The sequence below is a fragment of the Coturnix japonica genome, chromosome 3 (genome assembly GCF_054131305.1).
Source record: "Coturnix japonica strain WE chromosome 3, WE-NBRP24, whole genome shotgun sequence".
NCBI classification, from domain to species: Eukaryota; Metazoa; Chordata; class Aves; order Galliformes; family Phasianidae; genus Coturnix; species Coturnix japonica.
The window spans coordinates 92,003,090-92,019,935 of NC_140665.1; the positions used below are offsets into that span (position 1 = coordinate 92,003,090).

At 38.8% G+C, this 16,846-nt stretch overlaps 1 protein-coding gene across 6 annotated transcripts in view; it reads left to right on the plus strand.

The window, feature by feature from the left end:
- GREB1 (growth regulating estrogen receptor binding 1) overlaps positions 1-11,297 on the plus strand; it is a 72,713-nt gene extending 61,416 nt beyond the window's left edge. For 5 of the 6 annotated variants that reach the window (XM_015859463.3, XM_015859465.3, XM_032443690.2 and 2 more), the window contains 9 exons: positions 1,303-1,445; positions 1,779-1,940; positions 2,932-3,136; positions 3,757-3,931; positions 4,465-4,683; positions 6,233-6,368; positions 6,837-7,037; positions 8,605-8,743; positions 9,503-11,297. In XM_015859463.3, coding sequence (XP_015714949.2) covers positions 1,303-1,445; positions 1,779-1,940; positions 2,932-3,136; positions 3,757-3,931; positions 4,465-4,683; positions 6,233-6,368; positions 6,837-7,037; positions 8,605-8,743; positions 9,503-9,666 — 1,544 coding nt within the window. In that variant the 3' untranslated portion in view covers positions 9,667-11,297. The remainder of the gene's footprint in view (positions 1-1,302; positions 1,446-1,778; positions 1,941-2,931; positions 3,137-3,756; positions 3,932-4,464; positions 4,684-6,232; positions 6,369-6,836; positions 7,038-8,604; positions 8,744-9,502) is intronic. The other variant, XR_014944244.1, reaches the window with a different exon arrangement.
- Positions 11,298-16,846: the final 5,549 nt, after the last annotated feature.

Here is a 16,846-nt window from a genome sequence, read left to right on the forward strand (position 1 = left end):
TAATAATTGAAAAAAGATTTGTAGTTTGTTGGATGAAACCCTAGATTACGAGCCTTATTAATATTTTATGGCATATTAAAGAGATAGTTTCATTAAAAACACTCTGATCCCATAAAAAGTGAGTATTTTAATGTTTTCTATTGTAAACTTGTTCAATTTATAGCAATTAAGTGACTTATCTGTTATTTACGTACTTTATGTTCTTAGAGATCTTTACAAGTTTATTTGGTTTAGGTTTGGAAACGGTGATATTTATCTGCTCAGATTTAATTTCTATAGTATTAAGGTGTAAATTAGTCCTCTAGACTCCTTTAATAATTCTTCATTAGAAATAAGCACTTCTAAAGTAAACTTTATCTAAAGTATGCATTTATATTAGGGCATGTGGATTTCAGGCTAGATGTGTTTGTCTCTCTGTGGGCTGTAACACTCATCTAGCTTACAGGCAAATAATAAATGAAAACGGCCAGGTGAAACTGTCTTATCTTACTGTGGTCCCATATATAAGCCAGCTGGACATACATAGGACTGGGTGGGATGCATCCAAGCATGCCAAGAGAGCTCACCAACGTCACACCTTTAAAAGGCAACGACAATGGTTGGAGATTCCTGGTGATTGAAAAAAGGCAAATATCATTGCCTTTCTTTTTCAGGAAAAGAAGGAAGTCAAAGCAATTATTGCCTATCCAGCCTACTCTCAGTCCACAAAACAATTATGGATCCAACCCTCCTGCAAATCATGTCCTGGGCCATAAAGAACAGGACAGTGACTGAGAACAGCTAGCATGGAACTATCATACGCAAATAATGACTGGCAAACCTAATTGCCTTTTATCATGAGATGACTGGCAGGATGGACAAAGGAAGATCAATGGTTTTATCTTGACTTCAGCGAGGTTTTTGTCAGTGTCTTTTGTAATATCTTTATAGTCAAAGTTCTCCAACTTTGAGAGAGAGAGTGTTTGGACAGGTCAATTGTGAAGTGCATAGGAACTGATTCAGATATTATGTGGCACAAAGTCTGACTGACATCTACTTATGCATGGCAATACTTAGGGGCTGATAGTGGGGAAAATGCTTTTTAAGATTGCCTATAATAATCCAATCAAAGGGAAACACTGCAACCTCAGCAAGTTCATGGACTTACCTCTACAATGCTCAGAATGAAATTATACTTTGTTTTGCCTGTATTTAATCTTGCCATCATTCCATAATTTAATTAAAGTGACAGAAACGATTTGTCACAAGGGACATTTGGGCCTTGAATATATATTACATATATTTTGTTTCTGTTTTTAATAGACAGACCCATTACCAGAAGGCAGGAGGATATGTATACCCACCGTCAAACAACTAGAATGAGATTATCCAAATATGCAGCGTACAACACCTACCATCACTGTGAACAGTGTCATCAGTATATGGGTTTCAATCCCAGATACCAGGTAAAGATTTCCAGACGTTAATATTTAGATCAAAAATTGAAGCAGACAAAACACAAACACAGTTTTGTGTTTATTCACTGTAGCTAAATTGACATACAGGTTGTTTGTATGGATTAAAGAAAGAGCTGATTGATGGGTTTTATTTTGTCTTGAGGTTTGCCTGCCTTGACTAGACATCAGACCTGGGGACTATAGAGTTTCTATTCCTTATATAATCTGGGGGCTTCAGAGGGATGTTATGTTTTTGGTAATGTTATGAATACATATTCATCATGGTGAGGAAATAATTTTGATGCTAACCACTGGAATAATCCTATTTTTTCCCATCCTCAGCTTTACGAGTCCACTCTGCATGCATTTGCCTTTTCCTATTCCATGCTGGGAGAAGAGATCCAGCTTCATTTTATCATTCCAAAGTCAAAGGAGCATCATTTTGTCTTCAGCCAACCGGGAAGACAATTGGAAAGCATGAGGCTACCACTAGTCACAGATAAGGTAGATGAATTATTATATTTGTGGCCATATATAGAAGAGAGACATGACCTACTTTAAGATTGATTGTAGGATTCTTTACATTTCTGATCATGCTGTCAAGAGATGATAAGGACCTGATGCTAAGCTTGTATTTTCTCCCAGAAAGAGAGACATGAAACAAAATTGCCAAGCTGCTAATAAGCTTTTACTTTTTCTCATTACCAGGGCTGTTTTTTTTTTTTTTTTCCACATTTACATTCTTATCTGAGGTTAAAGTTCTTTGGTTATGGGTTTAAAGTGTTAAAGCGAGAACAGTTTCAGCAATTGGCCTCTGAGATGTGGTTTTGTTTATTTCCTTTTTCTTCTTTATCTGTTCATCCACTCTAAAATGGTGCCTGCAGCCTTAATACAAGCTTGAAAAGTGCGGTGAGATATAAACCTAGATTATAAAACTACTATAAAATATTTATCTCAATATACTTTAATTAAATTTGTAGAACTTTACAGGAATTAAACCCATCATATTGTGCTTTGACATTTTTAATTGTAGTGTGTAATTGTGAGGGCTGTGAAGAGGCATACTTTCATTTTGGGTCCCTAGGAACCTTGGTAGGCATCAGGCTGAAATCAATTCCTCAGACTGGAATAGTCCTGGATGTTTGTAGAAACAGGGCACTATGGAGATATACTATCAAACTTGGAATTACCTAATGAGTTTAAATGCATTCAGGATGGGATGATAGCCAGTCAGAAGACTTGCATTACAGTTTTGGACTAATACGTTTCTTACCATGTTCTGTCATATGGATCTGAACCTTTTCTGGATATAGCCTCAAGGTCCATGCATAGTGGGCAGTCAAAATTAGCAGTCCTATCCAATTCACCACTCTAAGATGATTTAAAATGTAGCAATGTAGTGGAGCTTAAACCAATTTACTCTGTTGATGGACCTGGTTGTTCTTCAAACATTATTCAGCTTAATACAGAAACTTACTCCTCTGTTTATTTACAGAGTGAAGATTTCATAAAAAGCCCCACTTTTACTCCCACCACTGGGCGTCACGAACATGGGCTTTTCAATTTGTATCATGCAATGGATGGAGCCAGTCATTTGCATGTTTTAGTTGTCAAGGAATACGAAATGGCCATATATAAGAAGTACTGGCCCAACCATATTATGCTTGTTCTTCCAAGCATTTTCAACAGTGCAGGAGTAGGTAAGTGTGACATAAAAATACATGGACATGTGACTTTGGCAGTTGAGGTGGTGCTATTCATCAGTGAAATGTAGCCCTCTAATACAGCTTCAGATGTGTGTGGGGGGAAAATGAGATGGGTAAAGATTAATGAACCTACCAATGAGGTACATCTCTTAGGTAGATTCTGTTAATATATTATATGTGAAATATTCAGCAGCTTGCATTAGTGATGCAATTTGTAGACAGTGGTAGTGACAAGCACTGAGGATAGAGAGTCAAGAGAAATTGCTCCCATGGTATTCAGTTAATGTTAATCCACATTTCTAGATGTTTACAATAAGAGATGATAGCAGAGGCACTATCTGTTAGGTTAAAATGATCAGTCACTCAACCCTTCAGATACTAAGAAATCTTTACCATGGAAATCAGGCTACATTTTGCATGCTTTCCAGTGGGGTTCTGTCAGTCATTACTTTGGCCAGAGATGCATTATGTTGGCTCTGGGGAGTGTTAGGGCATTGAAGTCTTCAGAGTGAGTCATACCCTGGAGTCCAGAAATTTTCCATTCAAAAGGATTCCAAGTTAAAAACAATTTCCTCCCCTACTTTTCATCCTATGGATTATATTCTTGGTTTCAGGTGCGGCACACTTCCTGATAAAAGAGCTGTCTTATCATAACTTGGAGCTAGAACGAAATCGGCAGGAGGAGCTGGGTATAAAGCCCCAGGATATTTGGCCTTTCATTGTCATTTCAGATGACTCCTGTGTTATGTGGAATGCAGTAGAAGTTGATTGTTCAGGAGACAGGAAAAGGTAAATAGAAGACCACATGCTTTTTCAGCTGATCTCTTTTAAGCTTACACTGCATACCAGTTTAAAAACAACATGTTTCATATTCCACTTTTACCCTGTGCGAGCAGAGCATAATATTTGCCATTTGAAAAATCGCTTTCTATTATGCTTAGTCCCTGAGGATTTAAGTGCTCTGCAGCCTTTGCTGTATAGTTTGACTCTGGTTCAAACCAGAACTGCAGATTTCAAGTTCTGTAAACAGTCTTTCATACACTGAGCAAACACAGACATTCACGTGTACAAATCCGGGTAACTTTAAAAGTCTGGAAATCTGAGTGAATAATTTGGAAGATCTGAGGTAAATTTCTGACCTGACATATCAGTCCCCACAACATAAGCACCAATTACTCTTAAATTTTGAGTCTACCCTGTAACAAGAGTTGAAAAGTTGCAGTAAAGTCATACATCATTGAAGCCATCTACCTGGTAACTACTATGGACTGTTGATTCTTATTATTCTCTCTGTATTTCAACACATTTTCTAATTGCTGTAGTGACTATACATGGACCGAAAGGAATGTTTCCTTGAAGCACATTCTGCAGCGTATCGAAGCAACTCCTAATGTCACTCACTATGCCTTAATTGGGATGAGGAAATGGTCCAGTAAAACAAACACTGCTGAGATCAAGGAACCGTTCTCCTGTTGCCATGTACATGATTTCATTATGCTAAATGTTGATCTGACACAGAATGTTCAATACAATCAGAACAGGTAAGTGAATCTGTAACATCTTTCAAAAGAGCGTTTTAAATTTGCTCCCATTCATCTTCTGGTACAGAATGGTGCTCTCAGGCAGCCTAGTGGTATTATCTTATGAAGCATTATGAATTCCTAATGAAGAAAATGACAGTGCAATAAAATAAAATGATATGAGCATGGGCAGCAATGCTGAAAGGTCAGGAATGCCAGACCACATCATCCATTTCCTGCCTGTGTCTTTAATCAATATTGCTGTATGTGGGTGCTGTTGATGTTGAAGCATTACATGACAGTCCAAGCTTGAGCTGGCAAAGAAAAAGGTATGTTTTAAAACACAGAGACACTAGGAGTCAGGGATAACAGGCATCCAAATAAATATTGCTGAAATCAAAGAGGGTTTTCAAAACATATAATAAAATATCATTTTTCTTATGGATATCTAATGTTGAAGTAAGTACTTGGCTGATTTAAATCCAAGCCTTGGATGTTAATCCCACAGTTCTGCACATTATCCTGTTTGCTGTACAAATCTGTGTTCCAAATGGAGAACAGGCTGAATTCTCCAAAGGCCAGAGGATTTGAATGTTATCAGCTTTAGAAGTTTACCTTCTGTTCCATCTTAGTGTTGAAATAGGTCAAATTTAGCTTAAGGATATTTGGCCTCATTCTGCTTACTTTATTCCTCTGTCTCAGCAGTTCTGTTGGATTAAGAAAAGAGTCTTTGTCTTCAAATAATTTTTTTCTCTACTGTAAAATTGCATTATTTCTGTAGGGGAATATACAACAAAATTACTGGATATCACAGAATCATAGAACTGCAGGGATTGAAGGAGGCATCTAGAGACCATTGAGTCCAACCTCCTGCTATAGCAGGTTTCCTACAGTAGGTTACACAGGAAAGCATCCAGAAGGTTCTTCAGTATCCCCAGAGAAGGACACTGTCTGTGCAGCCTATTCCAGTGCTCTGTCACTGTCACAGCAAAGGTTTTCCTCAAGTTTACATGGAACTTCCTGTGTTCTAGTTTGTGCCCATTGCCCTTTGTTCTACTGTCAACAACAGATATTTGTATTCTGAAGGAAAAATGATTAGGCAGACTTCTTTGCATTTGACAGATCAAATGTAGGATATTTTCCATTTCCTTGGAAGTCAAGGGAATTAATTTCACTGACCTTATTTTGGTCAAGGAAATCTGTATATATATTTTCTCCATGACTGAATTATTGTACTGAGAGGCAAAGAAATGCTTTAACTCCTGTGTCGTTTCCCTGGCATTTTGCTACCTTCCTCTTTCCATTTCCCCCTGTGTTTCTGGTTGTTTCACTCCCCAATAGTTCCCTCCCTCATTCTGATATTCCTGAACTCATTCTGATCATTGCCTCTGGTCTCACTTATTATTACAAAGCTGAAGTCTCTTTCTCTGACTGATTACTACTAAATGAAGTGTTGGTATGTTTGACAGCTCTCCTTTATATGGTACTGATCAAAGACCCTGAGTGCTTGTACTTGTTAGTCTGTGATGAAAAGCCTTCCTCTGAAGTGCTGTGATTTTATTCTTCCTAGATTTACCTGTGATGATGTTGACTTCAACTTGCGTGTCCACAGTGCTGGCCTTCTCATTTGTCGGTTCAATCACTTCAGCGTCATGAAAAAGCAAATCACAGTAGGAGGACAAAGATCCTTCCACATTAAATCTAAGGTGGGAACAGACACCTCTTCTTCCTTGTTAACGTTTTGTTTTCCATTTTGTACCCTGTAACCAGGAGAGCTGAGATATTAATGGTTCATCATTCCGTTGCCATTAATGGGGTATGTTTGGTTCTTTTTTTCCCTAAAATCCAATTTTCAAAATTACCCAAAATATCACTTTACAGTATAGACAACCATTCACTGTAAGCTTGTAGTACTGATTACTCATCTTCAACTGATTTCATCTTCTGGAGTACTTTGGTATCAAAGAAGAAACCTCTAAGTCTCTATGAATATAAATACAGTTATTTGAATCTCTCAACATCTTTAGTAGCAGATACGTTTGTCTAAATGACTTTTCTTCTTACATAAGTCTTAGATTTTTGGATTGAGATGTGTTTTGTACAAACCAGAATTCAGATAAATGCAGGATGATTGATCAGGATTAATCTGTGCCAGAAATATTTTTTCCTCATAGGTATCTGACATTCCAGTTTCAATCTCACCTGCTCAATACATTTGTGCTCCTGACAGCAAGCACACCTTCTTGGCAGCACCTGCTCAGTTACTCCTAGAAAAATACCTCCAGTATCACAGCCATCGCTTCTTCCCACTCTCACTGAAGAATTATAGACATCCAGTGCTCTCTGTGGACTGTTACCTCAACTTAGGACCGCAGGTATGAAACAAACTAATCTTTAATTAGCTTTAGTTTGTTAATGGATGCCTTCACAACACAGCCTTCAAATAAACAGATATTAGAACCCTATGATGTTAAATTCCTGGTCTTGTAGAGATATTGGGTGAAACTACAAATAAAGTACATGGAAAGTAATATCGGATTTGTCTAATAGAGTCTGTGAGCGGTATTAGATTTTTAACTATCATGCAACACTTTTTATTTTAAAAGGAGTGTTTTCCCAGTCTACTGTAATTTGGTCCTTCCTGCATCAAACATCTTCCACAAGAGTTTAACAAATATTAGCTAGTCCTTAGAAAGCACTTCAAAGTACAAAAGTTTTAGTCCACTTTTGACTGACAAGCTGAGTCAGAGAAGCAAATACCAAAATACACAGTCAAACTGGAAGAGGCTGACATTAGCATTCAAGAGCTATTGGCTTTCCCCAGTGGCTTTGGACCTAAAGCCAAGGTTATATTTAAATACAGATGTAGGTCATGTAGCAGTGCAACAGTAAGGGGCTGATTTTCACTAATCTATTTTTATCTTTTCACTTAAGTACTTAATGAAAATCAGTCTTGTTGCATTTACTAACTTAACTTCTTTGCCAAAACAGCTGTGTAATGACCTTCCAATCTGTGCTGCTCCCAGAACATTATGATCTGTCTCTTCCAGTCCTTTCTGGCTGAGCTTCTGCAGGATCCCACCATACCTAGAAAAACAAAGTCCATGGAAGGGCACTGTGCTGTTGGTATCTTCATCCACTGCATACTTTCAGCTCTAAACCATTCAGCACATGAAATAAGTGAAATTAAGTTCTGGAATTGTTATCTGATCTAGTATATGATACAGTAGGGCTGAAGGAATTATTGAATCTATATTATGCATAGAGACCCCTTGTTCCAGTTTCTCTTGCTGTGGGTCAATCTTCCTCCACTGAATCATGCTGACTTCTGCTGGATGTGGTTCTGCCCCAAGTTAGTAGAAAAGTTGCTTAGGAAGCCCAGTCATATGTAGAGTGTTCCTTAACTTCAAATTTACAAAACCTGAAAGGATGCTATATATGTTCCTAGCTCCCACTGGAGTAGGGGATTAGTAATGGAAAAAGTAATTAGACAGTAGGAAACTTCATGCAATTATGTAGATGCACAACTATACTGATTTTTTTATCCTATTGTGATGTAAATGGCATTAGACCTTTCTATAGGGTTCTTCTTGTGTTGGACTGTGCAGTTACTGTATTTATGCTTGTGTACATAAACTGTGCTGCACCTGACACAGAGTTATGGCTGCAGGGAACCATCGTTACTGCAGCTTTCAAACCTTTCATACCTCAACCTCATGATTATAGTAGTAATGAGTAATTATGACTAATGAATAGTTACAGATACTGCTTTTAGATTGCTTTTTAATAAGGAGAGGAATTGTTACAAAGGAACAATAAGGATCATGATGTTTGGAGTTGGAAAGCAAGTCTGAGGGTGGATCAGGTGCAAATACTGTCGGGTTGATATGAAGAAACCTGAAGAAAGCTAATCTCTATGTCTCTGACCCCTCTCCCAATCAGATTGCAGTTTGCTATGTGAGTTCACGGCCTCACTCTCTGAATATCAGTTCCTCTGGCTTGACGTTCAGTGGTCTCCTGCTGTACCTCTGTGACTCCTTTGTTGTAGCTAGCTTTCTGAAGAAGTTCCACTTTCTTAAAGGTGAGCCTTAACAGTTTTATTACATGGAAGTACATGACACGGTCTCTGGAAATCTGAGGGGAAAAAAAGGGAAAAGTACCATTGAGTTTACATTTTATGTGAAAAATTGTGCATGTAAATGTGTATATCTATATTTGTGTTTATATGCCCTACCATCTCTGATATTTGATGGTTGATCTATAGCAATGTTAAGAGTTTTGCAGATAGGGAATCAATGTTTGGTCCATATTGCTATGCATAGTGTATACACATAATCATGTGTGTATGCTGAAATGGCATCAGCATGCCAGTCAAAACAGTTCATATTAGGTCATTTCTGGTCAGCAGAGCAGACAGATCTTAATTAGCCATGGTGGGGATTGGCTTGTGGTGTGTTTTGTTGAGTGAGGGTTTCACTTAATAAAGTAATGATCAGTAGGGCTAGAACAGTAATGGATGTAAGGCATTGCCTTGTTTTCTGTCACCACCTTCTTCGACTTGGTAGATTTGACTTTTCTTAGTCCAGAGAGAAGGAATGTATTGATAGTTCTGCATATTAGATGAATACTAGATATCTCAGGTTACGGAAGAAAATCCTGATCAACAGGGAGCTGAAGATAGCTCTCCAAAAACCCTAAATGTCTTAGTTTTCACACAAGAGTATCTGTAGCTCCTGTTTTGGAAGTGGTGGAAATTCATCTTGCTAAGAGGCGGTGGAAGATGAGTGATTTGAGAACAAGGGTGATACTCACATGGGTTTCTTATTGACTGTTTACTTAGGTGCCACCCTGTGTGTTATTTGTCAAGATCGGAATTCTCTTCGCCAGACTGTTGTCCGGCTGGAGCTGGAAGATGAATGGCAGTTTCGACTGAGGGATGAATTCCAGACTGCCAATGCAAAAGAGGACAGACCGCTTTTCTTCCTGACTGGACGACATATTTAATAGAAACTAGACACTTTTCCTGAATAACTAAGGGGAAAAAAAAGAAAAAAGAATGATACAGGAGACTAATTGCCACCATCTCATAAAATGGCTTTTGAGAGGCTCTGCCTTCTGAGAAACAGGACTTCTCGCCATTGTCTATTAGAATCAATTTATCCTCTTATTTCCAAACACTGAAAGTGAATTTTCTAATTTAATGGTCTGATGGAAGTAATTCTTGATTCCTGGGAAAGACACAGAAACTCATTATTCCTCCTGGAAGCAAAAAATTTTGATCAGAATGGAAATCAGTGAATGCAATTTCTTCTGGTGCAAAAAAAAAAACCACCCCACGTGCAAGTTGATAAGCAAGAGGTTTAGAAAAGTTGCTGTTCATTCCAGAAATAGGAAATGTAAATGTAGGAACAGATTTTGATTTTGTTTTACAAATCTTATTTATCTAACAGTTAGCACAAGGCAACAGGAATTGTTACAGTCTTGTAGTATATTGCTCTTGATTGATCCAGGTAGGCTTTTTAATGAAGATATGTAAAGTATAATTCTTAAAGAATGGGAGCCCAGTTGGAGTCTAATTTTTTTTAACAGGTGCCAACTGGGTAGTTTTAGTATATGGGAATCTTGGGATGGAAGCATAATCATGTCTGATTTTTATAGCATAAAGAAGAGTCAACAAAGTAGATTTAACAATTAAATCGGAACATTTAAACATAAAAATGAAATTGCCTGGCACAGCTGAGAACACCAAATGGCGAGATTTACCTGCAAGTGATTTTTACACCTAGATTACATTGATGTTTTTTGGTTTCTGACTAAATTGTTGCACTGCCTACAAATCTCAAGCTAGGTCCAGTGCATTCAGGACAGCAGATCAGATGGTTCTGAAACCCTCATAATACACTTACTGGGGATATTTTCTTGCCAAAGAACATTAAAAAAAGTGAGAAAGTAGAGACTATGTCTCTGAGGAATTTAGGTGACTATATAAAAGCATGTTCTTGAAAGGCACCAGGCATCACAGTATTTTTGTGTGCACTAAACATGAAGTCATTGATCACAATCCTTGTTCAGGTTTTTGGAAGTATTCTCTAAGTTTCAGATTTTGTGTTTATTTTTATAGAATCTGTGTAAACTTCATTCAGTCTGGATGCAAGAAGGGTAAGTATAGACAATGCCAGAAAGTGTCTGATATTTGGACAGTCTATCTTGCTGGATACACCAATGAGAGCATCATTGATTTTATATTGATGAAATGCCATTAAGTACCTGAAGCCTTTACAGTATCAATCTTGAAATGATGACATGAATATGACTGTGTCAAAGAGCAAACTTTGTAATGTTTACAAGGAAAAGGTAATTTCAGTAACTATGAGAGACTTGACTGCTATTTACAAGAGACAGACCGCTATTTACAAGATAACTGATAGAAATCAGTGCGCTTATGTATTTCATTGTTTTTCTTTCAGAGTGAGGTTGGCTTTCTTTAAGTTTTGGGAAGGAAGATGGACATTGTCATATGTAAATAGCATCACCTGTGCAGTTTTCACTTGTTGGTTAGTTAATTTAAACTTTTTAAAGGAATGTGACATTCGTGTCCATACCATCCTTTATAAATAAAGTCAATACTGCATGGATATCTGTCTTGATGGTGTACAGCATTGGAGGGTTGGAAGAGGAAAAAGGTTGGTTGAGAGGAGCTAACATGATGAAAGAATTTCCCGAACTGACCAAGAGAAAATACAGTGTCTTTTAATGGTCTAAAGCATAACATAGCCTCGAAGGTACATGAGTCTTTAAAAGAACTGTGGACTAAAGACAGAAGTTTGAAATCTCCTTTCTTGCAACCAAATGCTCCAACTATTTCTGCCAAATGTCTGTAAACTTTTCTTATCTTTTAGATGTGAGATGTTTTGTTTTGCAAGTCCTTAGACAAGCATTTTCTCCATGAATCAACCTGTCCAATGAAAAAAAGGCCTAAAGTATTTATTGAAACAAGAAACTTTAAAGTTCTGCTTTCAGAGAAGGGGGCTTTGCACAGCAAAATTTCTGATTATTCACTGTAGTCTTAAGAATTTATTTCAGAGAAAATATATGTGGGGTTTATTGTTGTAAAGAAAGTGGTAGAGAAATATGGTAGTGTCCAGCATATTCATAACTAAATTCTTGCTTTTCTAATAACATTTTAATATATTCAGTTTGTGGAAATGTTAGGAAGGAGAAACAGAAAGAAGTAACTGGAAATTCAAACCTTTACAGCACTGCAAACCTTTACAGCACCGCAAAAGCTTGAGTGTGCTTTGACTCTGTCTTCATGGAATTATCCAGCATTCACCCATGTCCCATGCTGTTCTACTTGTGTTCAGCTCTACTAGCAGTGGGTAAACCTTTTGAAATGATCACAAGCTCAAAGATTTTCACTAAATATCTGCAAGTTAAAAACAAAAAATAATAAAAATCATTTAAACTTCTAGTTTGGACAGGTAGGTTTTTAGTTTTTGGTTTTGTTTGCTTGTTTGTTATGAAACAATTCCCTGCAGTAATTAGAGTAGTTGGTGGCATTTTGGCATTCTAGGTTCTGTACCTTGATTTGAACAGATCATTTGTAGTCTGAAACAGAGGTAAGTTCACCGGAGGTGTCTGAACATCATTTATTAGGTTTACTTGTTCAGATTTAAGGTGCTGACATTCAGAGGCAGAAACATTATGAAAATGCACAACACTGTAACTGTGCTTATTTAAAGGTTTTCTGTGTGGAAAAGATCACTCCTTTTCAACTAAGTCATCTAAGTCAACTAAGAGCAGACATTCAACTCCTTGTGTGACCAGAACGCAGTTGCTTCCCGTCGTAGGGAAGATGGGCGCACAATATGGCAAAAGAGCACAGCATTTTGTTAACATGGTGCTGAGTGGTGGTGGTGGATGAGTCAGGGAGTACAGCTCTCCAGAGCTCATCCAAAAGTTTCTTCATTCTTGGTACAGTTTACATGCTAAACTCCCTCAGACTGTCAGCTATTGAGCACAGAGATTTTGTGTCCAACCTGGACTCTGAGGTGACACAGTAATGCAGATAAACAAGACAAATAACATCCTGTCTGATTGAGTGGGACTGGCATCCTTTGACATACACATGGTAGTAACATTTTTGTGCTGTGTGTTTTTACCACAGGTGCATTTGGAGGGTTGAGAACCCAAGTCCCAGCTCCGCTCTTGTCTTACCTTTGGGAGAGGGAATTATTTACTTTCCATCACAGTCACCTTTGTGAGAAAAATTGGCATGTACTCATTAAGCAAACAGATCATTTAGTCTTTCTGGCTTTGTATGTGGCAAGAAGACAGAGCTCTCCTTCACATGTATTGATGTGATAATGTTGTAGGAAACAAAAGGCAAAAGGGAAGTGGCAGTGTGCTTTTGCTGACCTTTATCCAGCCTCTACCTTCTTCTCAAGTGCCTCCCATGCTTGCTGTCTCAGTCAGCCACTGTTATCACAGACAGTACTGTAATCATGTTCTGTACTGTGTGTCAGAGGGTGAAGCATTCTGTGATTCAGCTTTGCAACAGGCAGTATCCAAATATAGAGAAGGTTACCGGGAAGGTGACATTATATTCCTTTCTAACCATCCTCTCTCCACTATCAAAGCATACTTCACAAGCGCTTGGGCACTGATGTCTGGCATTTGAATAGCATGGGCATTACAGATGACATGAACACTACAGGATGTAAGGGATTTCAGCATTCTTCCCCTAATAAGCACCTCCTGGTGTGATGGGGAATGTACAGATCTCAGCTCCCACACTGCATCTCACAGCAGCAGCTGAATATATCAAAGGCAGATCTGTGATACTCTGTGGTGATGTGTGATGGTCATACATAGTGAATGAAGTACAAGAGAAACAGACTCAATCTGTAAGGCTCGGGGTTACAGAGGTTCACAAGGTGGAGAAGTGGGCATGTTTTGCATTTTCTTCGTTCTATAAGCAGAAGGAAATGTCTTCCTACTTGTTGCATCACTGATGTGTTGACTGAGCACTTAAACTCTGAACATATTAACAAGGATTGTTTTGGCAAAGTGCACACTGATGTCTTATAGAAAAGGTTTAGCAGCATTGTTAACAGCAGCTTAACAATTTCCTTTTTTTCTTAGAAACAACAGTGATATGATATGAAAGTGAGTTTGGACTTGTTACTGCCTGTAAGGAGCCAGTAGGGACTTAGTAACTGCTTTGAGAACAGCGTATTGCAGTTACCACAGGATTCCGTTCCACACAATACTTAAGCAGCAGGTCATTTTGCAATTGCACAGAATCTGGGTTTGGTGATGGGGTCATTTCTTTCTATTTGAATTTTATTTTCATAAATGCCCGTGATGTATCAGATGTAAATCTCAGATCTGTCCTACACAAAATGGTGCCCGTGCTGGGACACATTAGCAGCCCTGTGTGCCACTCTAAAGTTCCCTGCTGGGGATGTGTTTGGGCCAAATATGCAGCACCTTGCATCCTACCTTTGTCACGTGTCTTTTATTGCTTGTTCTCATTGGCATCTATATAATTAAAAAATTCCAAGTTCTATTGCTATATATTACTCAATCTCCTTTTCTTTCCCTTGCAAGAGCTCCTTCCAGAGGAAGTTTTCATTCTGTGGGCTCTGGGGAGCCTCATATAAACCTCCTGATGTCCCTGTTTGGTGAGATCACACCAGGTGTTGTGAGATGTGTTAGATCTGGTAGGTTGTGGTTCTGCAGAGGAGTAGCAGCACAGGGCTGCAGTGATAAGAGAGAGATTAAAGACATAGAGATTTTGGAAAGGGTCCAGATGAGGGCCACGAAGATGATCAAGGGGCTGGAGCACCTCCACTATGAGGACAGGCTGAGGGAGTTGGGTTTGTTCAGCCTGGAGAAGGTTGCGGGGTGACCTCATTGCAGCCTTTCAATACCTGAAGGGAACTTACACCCAGGAGGGGAGTAAACTCTTCGAAAGGGCTGATAATAGCAGGACACGGGGAAATGGTTTTAAGTTGAAAGAGGGAAGATTTAGGTTGGATGTTAGGGGGAAGTTCTTCACTAGGAGAGTGGTGAGGCCCTGGAACAGGCTGCCCAGGGAGGTTGTGGATGCCCCGTCCTTGGAGGTGTTCAAGACCAGGTTGGACGGGGCCCTGGGCAACCTGATCTAGTAAAGGTGTATGTTTGGTGGCCCTGCCAGGCAGGGGGGTTGGAACTACATGATCCTTGAGGTCCCTTCCAACCCGAGTCATTCTGTGATTCTGTGATGCCTTTTGATGTGGTGCAGCATGGTCCTGGGGCTCCTTACCTGTGTGAGCCCAGAGGCACAAAGCTGAGGGCTTTCTTCATACAGTCTGTTTCAGGGGTTTATTAATTGGCTTCCATGAGATAATGTTTCCATTTTAATTATCTTCTCATGACAGAGCACTTGCAGATGCTATTTATAAAACAAAATTGGCTCCTGTTTACCCTGTGTCCTCATGTAATGAAATCATTGGGCCACGTTTAACATTGTCACAAGATTTCTGTCTGCATTTCATGATTATCCAACAAAGCTTTTTGCTACAGGATTTCACAGAGCTGAGAATCCAAAAGTGGCTGTGAGCTTTATGTGAACCTGAGTCTGAGCAGTCACCAGGTCCATCTGCTGCACAGTAGAAATGCATGTAGCTGTTGTGGCTTCCTATGGAAGGAAAGCTCCCAGAGCTGTACAGTGCTCAATATGACAAAGGCTTCAGATATGCAGTCTGCTGGGAGAGATGTCCAGCTGCTTCTTGAAGGATTTTTTAAATCATATTACTATATATTATAATTATTTATATTATATAGTATTATAACAGTGATTGAAACAGTTTCTGATAGACTGTTATCACAGCTTGAAAGTAAACATAACAGAAGAGTTGGGTGGTACAGTGGAAAAATACTCCAGCAAACAGTGATTCCCATCTTTCAAATGCAGTGAATAAACACTTCAGTGGGGGCAGGAATGCCATTGAAATACTGTAGGTGTGGCATTTCCCTGCTTAGCTGCACTGAGGAGAATTGTATTAAATTTCCTTCCCCAAATCTGTTCCAGAAAGAAAATGCGATGTGCCAGATACCTAATAAATGGGTTACTGTGCTGACAGTCTTACCATTTGCTGTTCAACAGAAGCAAGTAACTTGAGCATCCTGGTAACTTAAGTGCTGTTCTCTTATCTCTGGGAAAAGTTGGCCTGCCGTATTAAAGTGACCCGGCTACTTGACCGCCTTAGATTCAAAGTTTCTGATGTGAATTTTCTTTTCTCATTGCTTATTGCTTTTCCTACTTAGTGAGTCTACATGTAGCTCAAGGTGAAATATCAAATGTAGCCGGGTGCACTTGTTGATTTGATGATCATTGTCAACTCAGAGCTAATGCTGGGTCTCTCATGCAGTAGCTTGATATAAATAGCATATTTCATTCTTGAGCACAGTAGAGAGATTGAGAAGCCTTTGCCTGAAGTCAGGGATTTTTAATAAGAGTTTTATTTCACCAGCAAATGCAAGTGGATGGGTGACTAGAGGAGGAATTAATGAAACTGAAGCCAAAGGTTATGAATTTGAACACGTAACAGAGCTGTGAATTACTGGTCAGCTCAACAGCAAAGCCTCTCTGGGTTTCATCTGGGATTCCATTCAGATCAGCTGCCAGAGGTGATTTTAGGACGCTGAGTTCTGTAGTTCTCTTAGAGACAGGGCAGTCCCACAGGTATCTGGTCTCATCCGTCTGAAGTTACATTGGACAACATTTATAATAATTGTATTTACACTCTGGCACATATATGAAAGGAAATATAAGACCAAAAGAAATAAATGGAAAAGAAAGTGTCCTCTTTCAAGTTCTTTATTGCACAGAAGGAGGAATCTGTGCTGTCTGCACAGTTACGATCTGTTAGAACTGTACAACTGTGCAGGAAGGCAGAATTAGATTCTGACATTAAGAGCCGGCCTTGAAAACAAAATGAAACCATTGAAATCCATTCTAAATATGATTAGTGATGGTGATAAAATGTGGGCAGGGTGAGAATTCCTTATATTCTGTTCCCAGAATGTAATACTCAACAGGTTGTCTGAGCATAAAATCTCATACAGAGGTACGATGGATACTGACTGTTTGGAAGTTAATTTGTTCGCCCAGCTCTAATTTTTCACTGAACCTTAT